Genomic DNA, 12,019 nt, shown 5'->3' on the forward strand with positions numbered 1-12,019 from the left:
TTGAACTTTTTTTGGCGATTTATGTTGTGGTGGCGTGGGCTGTATTTTGGGAATGTTTTTGGTGGTTTCTTTTCAGGTTTTTTTCCCCCCCACCCAGGCCTCTATTATGGTGCCCCAAGGCCGGCTGTTTAGCTCGGTATCTTCCCATGCTCAGGGCCCTGAGAGAGGCATGCAACACCTCCCTTAGCCAAGCCTCCCTTAGCCACGCCCCATTAGCCATGCCTCCCTTAGCCATGCCTCCCTTAGCCACGGCGCATTAGCCACGCCTCCCTTAGCAACCCTTCCCTTAGCAACGCCTCCCTTAGCCATGCCTCCCTTAGCCATGGCCCATTAGCCACGCCTCCCTTAGCAACCCTTCCCTTAGCAACACCTCCCTTAGCCACGCCTCCCTTAGCCACGCCCCATTAGCCATGCCTCCCTTAGCAACCCTTCCCTTAGCAACGCCTCCCTTAGCCATGCCTCCCTTAGCCATGGCCCATTAGCCACGCCTCCCTTAGCAACCCTTCCCTTAGCAACGCCTTCCTTAGCCACGCCTCCCTTAGCCACGGCCCATTAGCCACGCCTCCCTTAGCAACCCTTCCCTTAGCCACGCCTCCCTTAGCCACGCCTCCCTTAGCCACGGCTCATTAGCCACGCCTCCTTTAGCAACCCTTCCCTTAGCCACGCCTCCCTTAGCCACACCTCCCTTAGCCACGCCTCCCTTAGCCACGCCTCCCTTAGCGCCCCGCTCCAAACATCAGGCCCGACGGATGAATTTTGCGGCGGCAGACGCAATCCATTCGACGGCGCAAAATTTACTGCTCCGCCCGGGACACTGCCCCAACTGAGGCACGAGCGAATTTCCGCCCCTCTGACTTAGACCCGGTGGTCCGAATGGCCCGGTCGCGGGGCTGTAAAACGCAGTACTCACGCTCAGCAGCAGGCAGCGGTTTTCAATCACCGCCCCGAGGCAGCCCAGGAACCCCACGATCATGATCACTGAGCCGGCGGCAATGAAGAAGTTGGCGGCGGTGAGAGACGGGAAGGACGAGGAGAGCGTCACGAAGTTTCCCTGCGTTATCACCAGCCACACTCCGACTCCCAGAATCCCGCATCCTCCCAGCTGTAACGGGATACGACAATGTGGCATTGATACACCGCCTCTCATGTAGTTAAAAACATCCCAAGCCGCTTCACGGGAGCGATTACCAAACAAGGTTTTGACACCCCAGCCACATAAGGAGATACAGGTGCAACGTCCAAAATCCGGAATCCTCGGGACCGAACCTGTGCCGGTTTTTGGGTTTTTCCGGATTTCAGATAAGAAAATCAATGGTCTTAAATCCAGAATCCTCGACCCAAACCGTGCCGTGTTTTGGGTTTGGCCTCAAAAATGTCCAGTTTCGGACAATAATTCCGGAGGATTCCATCAGCTATGCACAAAATATCCGGTTTTCAGAGTTCCGGATTCGGGATGTTGCAACCTGTATTCGTACACAAAATAAAAATACTGCGCATGCTGGAATCTGAAATAAAAGTGCTGGTAATCTCAACGGGTCGGGCAGCATCTGTGGAGAGAGAAACAGAGTTAACGTTTCGGCTCGGTGACCCTTCGTCAGAACTGGCAAAAGTTCGAGATGCGACAGATTGTTGAGGAAGTGCAGGGGCCACTGGAAGGGGGAGGGGAGGAATGAACAATGGGGAAGGTCTGTGATAGGAAGGAAGGCAGGAGAGATTAGAGAGACAAAAGGGATGATGGGCCGAATTGAGATGGTAATGGCACAAGTTAGGAAACAAAAGATGTGTCTCGATGGGGCGTGAATGATGGAGTCAACACCAGCTGCCATTAGGACCGAGATGAGGAGAAACTTCTTCACCCAGAGAATTGTGAACCTGTGGAATTCCCTGCCACAGAAAGTTGTTGAGGCCAGTTCGTTGGATATATTCAAAAGGGAGTTAGATGTGGCCCTTACGGCTAAAGGGATCAAGGGGTATGGAGAGAAAGCAAGAATGGGGTACTGAAGTTGCATGATCAGCCATGATCATATTGAATGGTGGTGCAGGCTCGAAGGGCCGAATGACCTGCTCCTGCACCTATTTTCTATGTTGCTATGAAAGAGAAAAAAATAGGTGATATTAGGAAAGTGACCAAAAGCTTGGTCAAAGAGTTAGGGGTTACATAGAAACATAGAAAATAGGTGCAGGAGTAGGCCATTCGGCCCTTCTAGCCTGCACCGCCATTCAATGAGTTCATGGCTGAACATTCAACTTCAGTACCCCATTCCTGCTTTCTCGCCATACTCCTTGATCCCCCTAGTAGTAAGGACCTCATCTAACTCCTTTTTGAATATATTTAGTGAATTGGCCTCAACAACTTTCTGTGGTAGAGAATTCCACAGGTTCACCACTCTCTGGGTGAAGAAGTTCCTCCGCATCTCGGTCCTAAATGGCTTACCCCTTATCCTTAGACTGTGACCTCTGGTTCTGGACTTCCCCAACATTGGGAACATTCTTCCTGCATCTAACCTGTCTAACCCCGTCAGAATTTTAAATGTTTCTAGGAGGTCCCCTCTCATTCTTCTGAACTCCAGTGAATACAAGCCCAGTTGATCCAGTCTTTCTTGATAGGTCAGTCCCGCCATCCCGGGAATCAGTCTGGTGAACCTTCGCTGCACTCCCTCAATAGCAAGAATGTCCTTCCTCAAGTTAGGAGACCAAAACTGTACACAATACTCCAGGTGTGGCCTCACCAATGCCCTGTACAACTGTAGCAACACCTCCCTGCCCCTGTACTCAAATCCCCTTGCTATGAAGGCCAACATGCCATTTGCTTTCTTAACCGCCTGCTGCACCTGCATACCAACCTTCAATGACTGATGTACCACGACACCCAGGTCTCTTTGCACCTCCCCTTTTCCTAATCTGTCACCATTCAGATAATAGTCTGTCTCTCTGTTTTTACCACCAAAGTGGATAACCTCACATTTATCCACATTATACTTCATCTGCCATGCATTTGCCCACTCACCTAACCTATCCAAGTCGCTCTGCAGCCTCACAGCGTCCTCCTCGCAGCTCACACTGCCACCCAACTTAGTGTCATCCGCAAATTTGGAGATACTACATTTAATCCCCTCGTCTAAATCATTAATGTACAGTGTAAACAGCTGGGGCCCCAGCACAGAACCTTGCGGTACCCCACTAGCCTGCCATTCTGAAAAGTACCCATTTACTCCTACTCTTTGCTTCCTGTCTGACAACCAGTTCTCAATCCATGTCAGCACACTACCCCCAATCCCATGTGCTCTAACTTTGCACATTAATCTCTTGTGTGGGACCTTGTCGAAAGCCTTCTGAAAGTCCAAATATACCACATCAACTGGTTCTCCCTTGTCCACTCTACTGGAAACATCCTCAAAAAATTCCAGAAGATTTGTCAAGCATGATTTCCCTTTCACAAATCCATGCTGACTTGGACCTATCATGTCACCTCTTTCCAAATGCACTGCTATGACATCCTTAATAATTGATTCCATCATTTTACCCACTACCGATGTCAGGCTGACCGGTCTATAATTCCCTGTTTTCTCTCTCCCTCCTTTTTTAAAAAGTGGGGTTACATTGGCTACCCTCCACTCCATAGGAACTGATCCAGAGTCAATGGAATGTTGGAAAATGACTGTCAATGCATCCACTATTTCCAAGGCCACCTCCTTAATATTCTGGGATGCAGTCCATCAGGCCCTGGGGATTTATCGGCCTTCAATCCCATCAATTTCCCCAACACAATTTTCCGGCTAATAAGGATTTCCCTCAGTTCCTCCTCCTTACTAGACCCCCCGACCCCTTTTATAACCGGAAGGTTGTTTGTGTCCTCCTTCGTGAATACCGAACCAAAGTACTTGTTCAATTGGTCCGCCATTTCTTTGTTCCCCGTTATGACTTCCCCTGATTCTGACTCTGGTTAAGATGCGCCTTAAAGGAGGAGAGATCCCGGAGTGCTGTATGACTGGAGATTACAGAGATAGGGAAGGGGTGAGGCCATGGAGGGATTTGAAAAAAAAGGATGAGAATTTTAAAATTGCCGGACCAGGAGCCAATGTTGGGCAGCGAGCACCTGGGTGGTGAAGGGTGAACGGGACTCGGTGTGATGTAGGACACGGGCTGCCGAGTTTTGGATGTCCTCTAGTTTACCTAGGGTAGACTGTGGGAGGCCAGCCAGGAGTGGGTTAGAGTAGTCGGGTCTAGAGAGAAAGAAACAGAGAGAAAGAAGAAAGACTTGCATTTATATAGCGCCTTTCACAACCTCAGGACATCCCAAAGTGCTTTACAGCCAATGAAGTACTTTTTGAAGTGTAGTCACTGTAGTAATGTAGGAAACGCGGCAGCCACTTTGCGCACAGCAAGCTCCCACGAACAGCAATGAATGACCAGATAATCTGTTTTTTTTGAGATGTTGGTCGAGGGATAAATATTGGCCCCAAGGACACTGAGGATAACTCCCCTGCTCTTCTTCAAAATATTAACATGGGATCTTTCACATCCACCGGAGAGGGCTCGGTTTAAAATCTCATCTCCGACAGTGCGGCACTCCCTCAGTACTGCCCCTCCGACTGTGCGGCGCTCCCTCAGTACTGCCCCTCCGACTGTGCGGCGCTCCCTCAGCACTGCCCCTCCGACAGTGCGGCACTCCCTCAGTTCTGCCCCTCCGACAGTGCGGCGCTCCCTCAGTACTGCCCTTCCGACAGTGCGGCGCTCCCTCAGTACTGCCCCTCCGACTGTGCGGCGCTCCCTCAGCACTGCCCCTCCGACAGTGCGGCACTCCCTCAGTTCTGCCCCTCCGACTGCGCGGCGCTCCCTCAGCACTGCCCCTCCGACAGTGCGGCACTCCCTCAGTTCTGCCCCTCCGACTGTGCGGCGCTCCCTCAGCACTGCACTGGGAGAGGCAGCCTAGATTGCATGCTCAAGCTCTCTGGAGCGTGAATGAACCCACAACCTTCTGACTTCAAAGACACTATATTCGAACAGTGACTGCACTTCAAAAAATACTTCATTGGCTGTGAAGATCATGAAAGGCTCTATATAAATGCAAAGTTTAAAAATTATCAATCAATCACAGGATGTGGGCGTCGCTGGCCAGGCCGGCATTTATTGCCCATCCCTAATTGCCCCTTGAGAAGGTGGTGGTGAGCCGCCTTCTTGAACCGCTGCAGTCCGTGTGGTGAAGGTGCTCCCACAGTGCTGTTAGGGAGGGAGTTCCAGGATTGTGACCCAGCAATGATGAAGGAACGGCCAATATATTTCCCAGTCGGGATGGTTTGTGTGACTGGGAGGGGAACGTGGAGGTGGTGGTGTTCCCATGTGCCTGCTGCCCTTGTCCTTCTAGGCGGTGGGGGTCGGGGGTTTGGGAGGGTTTAATCCCAGCAACGGGAAGGAGCATCGGTGGAGACTTGGGGCCATTCCTGAGCTTGGAGTCGCCCTGTACCAGAACGCCGGCTTTCGGAGGAGCTGATTTCATCGTATGATGATTTGGATCTGCTTGCAAGTCACGTTGTGGGGCAGGACTCCCACCATCCCACTGCAGCATCCACCACATGAAGCCATGCGCGACTGTGCTTGGCTCAGGGTCTCGACACAGTTGCAGTGAAGCCAAAGAATATCAACAATTAGTTCCCCAGGGGAGGGTTGGATCCGATGCTTACACACAAACTGGAGCAGCCCCAAACTTTCTTTTCCCGTTCAAACCAATCTGGGAGGCCCCGTTGAAGGATGATATTTTATGAATAGCAAATACATTTTAAAATCATTTGTTTTTCGGTATGAAAATACTTTTGACTTTCTTTCTCCACGCATTATCATCACAGGCAGTCCCTCGGAATCGAGGAAGACTTGCTTCCACTCTAAAAGTGAGTTCTCAGTTGGCTGAACAGTCCAATACGAGAGCCACAGTCCCTGTCACAGGTGGGACAGACAGTGGTTGAGGGAAGGGGAGGGTGGGACTGGTTTGCCGCACGCTCCTTCCGCTGCCTGCGCTTGGTTTCTGCACGCTCTCGGCGACGAGACTCGAGGTGCTCAGCGCCCTCCCGGATGCACTTCCTCCACTTAGGGCGGACTGGTCTTTGGCCAGGGACTCCCAGGTGTCGGTGGGGATGTTGCACTTTATCAGGGAGGCTTTGAGGGTGTCCCTTGTAACGTTTCCTTTGCCCACCTGGGGCTCGCCTGCCGTGTAGGAGTTCCGAGTAGAGCGCTTGCTTTGGGAGTCTTGTGTCAGGCATGCGGACAATGTGGCCCTGCCTAGTGGAGATGATCAAGTGTGGTCAGTGCTTCAATGCTGGGGATGTTGGTCTGGTCGAGGACGCTAAAGTTGGTGCGTCTGTCCTCCCAGGGGATTTGCAGGATCTTGCGGAGACATCGTTGGTGGTATTTCGCCAGCGATTTGAGGTGTCTACTGTACATGGTCCATGTCTCTGAGCCATACAGGAGGGCAGGTATTACTACAGCCCTGTAGACCATGAGCTTGGTGGCAGATTTGACGGGCTGGTCTTCGAACACTCTTTTACTCAGGCGGACGAAGGCTGCGCTGGCGCACTGAAGGCGGTGTTGAACCTCGTCGTCCGCTACTGGAGTTCCAGGATACAACTAAACATCGCTCATTACGTACATGATTTTGGACTTGCTTTCGTTACAGCTCTTGTAATCGGGGCTCACTGATATCGTCCTGTTCAGGGCACCGGGAGATTCAGGCAGTGACTGGTCAGGAATATACACGCATGCCTCCTGTGTACACTTGTAATGTATGCACCTGTGAGTATGCTCACAGGTTTGTAGAGCTGTTGTCCTCCCACTATTTATCGGGGACTTGGCCTGGAGGGTGGTGCACGGAGCAGTGCCGTGCAACAAATTTTTAAGCCGGTTCATGGACTCCCAGGCCGCCTGCAATTTCTGCGGTCTGGAAGAGTCCGTGTTCCATGTTTTTATGGAGTGTGTGAGGTTGCAGCCCCTGTTTCATTATTTAAGGGGGCTGCTCCTCAATTTTTGGCTGCACTTCAGTCCCACGCTCCTGATCTTTGGGCACCCTGTGCGGAGGGGAGCGGGTAGGTCCGAGGGCCTCCTCGTAGGACTGCTCCTGGGCACGGCCAAGGGTGCCATCAGCTGGTCCAGGCAGCGGGCGGTCGAGGGGGTCGTTCAACCTGACTGCCTGCCTCTCTTCCGCGCATACATCCGGGCCAGGGTGTCCCTGGAGATGGAGCACGCGGTGTCCACCGGTACGCTCGCGGCCTTCCGCGAGAGGTGGGCGCCGGAGGGACTGGAGTGCATCATCACCCCAGGCAACCAAATGTTAATTTGATTTTATGTTTTAAAGTTAAATTTGTTGTAATTGCCGGTGTTTTTAGTGTCCCCCTCCCCTTTTAAAGGGGGCACTTGGAAAAAAAATTGATTTTAGTGCCCAAAAAAACCAAAACAAAATACAAAAGGATAACAAAAAAAAAGGAAAAAAAGAGGGCAGTTATAAGTGTCTGGAGTGTCCCCCAGATCGGGTGGCACTTGATTTAACTGTTTAATTTTGTTCTCCAATCAAAAGAGTTGTAGAGCTGTTGTTTTCTGCGGTCTGGAGGAGTCCGTGTTCCACGTGTATGTACAGTGTGTGAGGTTGCAGCCCCTGTTCCATTATTTAAAAGGGCTGCTCCTCAATTTCTGGCTGCACTTCAGTCCCACGCTCCTGATCTTTGGGCACCCTGTGCGGAGGGGAGCGGGTCGGTCCGATGGCCTCGTAGGACTGCTCCTGGGCACGGCCAAGGGGGCCATCAGCCGGTCCAGGCAGCGGGTGGTCGAGGGGGTCGTTCAGCCCGACTGCCTGCCTCTCTTCCGCGGTTACATCCGAGCCAGGGTGTCCCTGGAGATGGAGCACGCGGTGTCCACCGGTACGCTCGCGGCCTTCCGCGAGAGGTGGGCGCCGGAGGGACTGGAGTGCATCATCACCCCCCGGCAACCAAATTTTAATTTGATTTTATGTTTTAAAGTTTAATTTGTTTTAATTGCCGGAGTTTTTAGTGTCTCCCTCCCCTTTTATAGGGGGCACTTGTAAACTTTATGATTTTATTGCCCAAAAAAAAAAATCACAAAAAAAAAGTTTAAAAAAAGGCAGTTGAAAAGTGGCTGGAGTGTTCCCCAGATTAGGGGGCACTTGATTTAATGTTTATTTGTCTCCCCTGCAAAAGAGTTGTAGAGCTGTTGTTTTCTGCAGTCTGGAGGGGTCCGTGTTCCGTGTGTATGTACAGTGTGTGAGGTTGCAGCCCCTCTTCCATTATTTGAAGGGGTTGCTCCTCGATTTCTGGTTGCACTTCAGTCCCACACTCCTGATCTTTGGCACCCTGTGCGGAGGGGAGCGGGCAGGTCCGAAGGTCTCCTCGTAGGACTGCTCCTGGGCCTGGCCCAGCAGTCCAGGCAGCGGGCGGTCGAGGGGGTCATTCAGCCCAACTGCCTGCCTCTCTTCCGCTGTTACATCCAAGCCAGGGTGTCCCTGGAGATGGAGCACGCGGTGTCCACCGGTACGCTCGCGGCCTTCCGTGAGAGGTGGACGCCGGAGGGACTGGAGTGCATCATCACCCCGGGAACAGAATCTTAATATAATTAGGTAAAATTCCCCGTTGATTTGGAAATTTGTGGGTTCTAGTGCCCTTACTAAAAGGGGGCTACTTGAGTTAAAAGTTCTTTCTAAAATAGTTGTAGAGCTGTTGAGTTGTGAGTGGCTTAGTCAGTCACATGATGTTCACAACACTCAATAAAACCCCAGCCAGTTGGGTTCGGGGGATCCACGATGAGGCAGGTGGTTGTGAGCCTGGTGGATGAACTGGTAATGTGTAGTGTGATTGTTAAACCTTTTGCTAATCAACCAACTAGTTCTTAATAGCAATGTGTTGCTATGAATTCTTAAGCAAAGAACCCAGGAAGCAAATACATTACAACAGTCACCTCAACAGACCTGTCCAGAACTGGGCTGCAGCACTGACTATCCCAGATCAAACTGTGACTGTGACAGGGCGGGCTGTAACCAAACCTTTCCTGCAAGCCGCTAGGCCGCAAAGTGCTCAAGGGGTCCCACGTAGCCTCCTCTCTACCCAACCCCCCCCTGATTCCCCCCTCCCTCTCTCATCGATCTCCCCCCCCCCCCCCCCCGCCGCCCCCCCCCCCAACCCCTCGCTCTGCGCGGTATTTTGAGGAACGCGTTTATTTGCAACACCTAAAGCTCTGATTGGGTCCCCTTTGATCACATGATCTGATTGCTGATTGGTCCCCTTGGAGGATAAAACACACCCGGCAGTTTCTCTGGAATGTGCAATTGGAACCGCCCTGCCTACGTAATCAGTGACTTTGCAAAGTGCAATTCGAGCCATTCTGACTGCCAACTCCAGACAGCACAGAGCTCACTTGGAAAAGGCAGAGCTCACTCTCATGGGTTAAAGGATCTCCCATCTCACAAACAAGTTCCTTCCCCCAACCTCCAAGTCCGTGACCTCCGCCCCCCCCCAGCCCAAGTTCCTGAACTTCTCTCCCCAACTTCCTGACCCCAAGTTTCTAACATTCCCTGCCCCCCCCCCCACACGCCCAAATGCTTGACCTTTCCCCCTGCACCCACCCCACCCCACCTTCCCGACCTTCGCCCCCTGCCAAGTTCCTGACCTTCCTCTCTCACTGCCCAAGTCATGAAAGGCACTACATAAATGAGGTTTTTCTTTTCTTCTCTTTGTGTGCAAGGGTCCAACTTGCAAGGAGGTTGGGTGGTCTCAGTCCAGTCCCCAGTGGGCATGGGTCCACAGAGCATCACCGATAGGCAGCCTATTGCGGAGACTGGTGCAGAAAAAAAGCTGCAAGTTGTTTGTGGGAGGGGCCTGGGTGCTACTCCATGTTGGACTTAGAATGATGGGCATGGGTTCTGGGAAGACAATTCTTCAGGGTTTTCAGGGGAGGTGTTTTAGACGTGGGTACTTCGCGTTAGGGGCCTGTTTAGACAGGCCAGACTGCGTGTTGTACTGCATTTGTTTGTTTTACACACCAGGGTGTGTGCGTTAACTTTAATAAAAGCATTGCCGGTACTCGGACCAAGGTATCCGTCCCTGACTCATTCATCTGTTCAGTACAGTAGTTCACTCCCAGCTTTAGAACTATTGTAAAGTGGGGTTGCTTCGAAAACACCGAAGGGGAACCACTTGCAGGTGTCAGCAGATGAGAGGGAGCTTTACTCTTGTTGTCAATCCTGGCCGCTCAGTGCCACCTGGATGAACACAAAAATTCATCAAAAAAACCGGAAGACAGATGAGAGATTACTCACCCAAAAGATGAGGTTGAAGATGAACAGCAAATACTTCATGCACTGCAGGCAGTTTTGCCCCATATTGAGCTTCTCGAAGTCTAGGAAAAAAGAAAAGATGGAGGTGTGATATATTCTTACGCCGTCACTAACAAACACTCTCTACAAGGTGATTCCAACAGCAACTGCCATCATGTGACTTCATGACCCTTTTGTTGTACAGACATCAGTAGTGGCAATACTACAGTAGTCCACCAGGTGGAGCAGTAGTCCACGAGTTGGGGTAGTGGTCCACTAGGGGGAGCTCTATTACAGGATGAAGATCGTACACCATCGCTATGTTCTCCTTCACCTCCGAACGGCCATCTTTGGCCGACCCTTACGGCTAAAGAGATCAAGGGGTATGGAGAGAAAGCAGGAATGGGGTCTTGAAGTTGCATGATCAGCCATGATCATATTTAATGGTGGTAGAAATATAGAAAATAGGTGCAGGATTAGGCCATTCGGCCCTTTGAGCCTGCACCACCATTCAATAAGATCATGGCTGATCATTCACCTCAGTACCCTTTCCTGCTTTCTCTCCATATCCCTTGATCTCTTTAGCCGTAAGGGCCATATCTAACTCCCTCTTGAATATAGCCAACGAACTGGCCTCAACAACTCTCTGCAGTAGAGAATTCCAGAGGTTAACAACTCTCTGAGTGAAGAAGTTTCTCCTCATCTCGGTCCTAAATGGCTTACCCCTTATCCTTAGACTGTGTCCCCTGGTTCTGGACTTCCCCAACATCGGGAACATTCTTCCTGCATCTAACCTGTCCAATCCCGTCAGAATCTTATATGTTTCTATGAGACCCCCTCTCATTCTTCTAAATTCCAGTGAATACTCCTGCACCTATTTTCTATGTTTCTATGTTTCTATGTTCTCTGGGTCTGTGTGAAGCCCACATGAGGAATTCCCCTTGGTCAGGGGCGCTTCCTTCAGTTTACTCGGTCTCAGGATGTGGGTGTCATCGCAAGGCCGCATTTACTGCCCATTCCTAGTTGCGCCCAGGCAGTTAAGAGCCCCGGACTAAAGATCCTGAGTCAAGAGTTCAAATCCCACCACGGCAGCTAGGGGAATTTACGGGGGAGGGGGGGAGTGGAGGGACTGGTATAAAAAGCTATTGTCAGTAATGGTGACCATGAAATTACAGGATTGTCGTAAACACCCATCTGGTTCACTGATGTCCTTTAGGGAGTGCCGCACTGTCGGAGAGGCAGTACTGAGGGAGTGCTGCACTGTCGGAGGGGCAGTACTGAGGGAGCGCCGCACTGTCGGAGGGGCAGTACTGAGGGAGCGCCGCACTGTCGGAGGGGCAGTACTGAGGGAGTGCTGCACTGTCGGAGGGGCAGTACTGAGGGAGCGCCGCACTGTCGGAGGGGCAGTGCTGAGGGAGCGCCGCACTGTCGGAGGGGCAGTACTGAGGGAGCACTGCACCGTCGGAGAGCAGTACTGAGGGAGCGCCGCACTGTCGGAGGGGCAGTACTGAGGGAGCGCCGCACTGTCGGAGGGACAGTATTGAGGGAGCGCTGCACTGTCGGAGGGACAGTATTGAGGGAGCGCTGCACTGTCGGAGGGGCAGTACTGAGGGAGCACTGCACCGTCGGAGGGGCAGTACTGAGGGAGCGCCGCACTGTCGGAGGGGCAGTACTGAGGGAGCGCCGCACTGTTGGAGAGGCAGTACTGAGGGA

General features: G+C 51.9%; 1 protein-coding gene across 2 annotated transcripts in view; it reads right to left on the reverse strand.

The window, feature by feature from the left end:
* LOC139230062 (tetraspanin-4-like) overlaps positions 1 to 12,019 on the reverse strand; it is a 62,182-nt gene that overhangs the window by 14,471 nt on the left and 35,692 nt on the right. For both annotated transcript variants that reach the window (XM_070861842.1, XM_070861841.1), the window contains exons 2-3: positions 10,310 to 10,389; positions 911 to 1,102 (exon numbers count right to left, since the gene is read on the reverse strand). In XM_070861842.1, the coding sequence (XP_070717943.1) occupies positions 911 to 1,102; positions 10,310 to 10,372 (255 nt within the window). In that variant the 5' untranslated portion in view covers positions 10,373 to 10,389. The remainder of the gene's footprint in view (positions 1 to 910; positions 1,103 to 10,309; positions 10,390 to 12,019) is intronic.

This window comes from Pristiophorus japonicus, chromosome 19 (genome assembly GCF_044704955.1).
Source record: "Pristiophorus japonicus isolate sPriJap1 chromosome 19, sPriJap1.hap1, whole genome shotgun sequence".
NCBI lineage: Eukaryota > Metazoa > Chordata > Chondrichthyes > Pristiophoridae > Pristiophorus > Pristiophorus japonicus.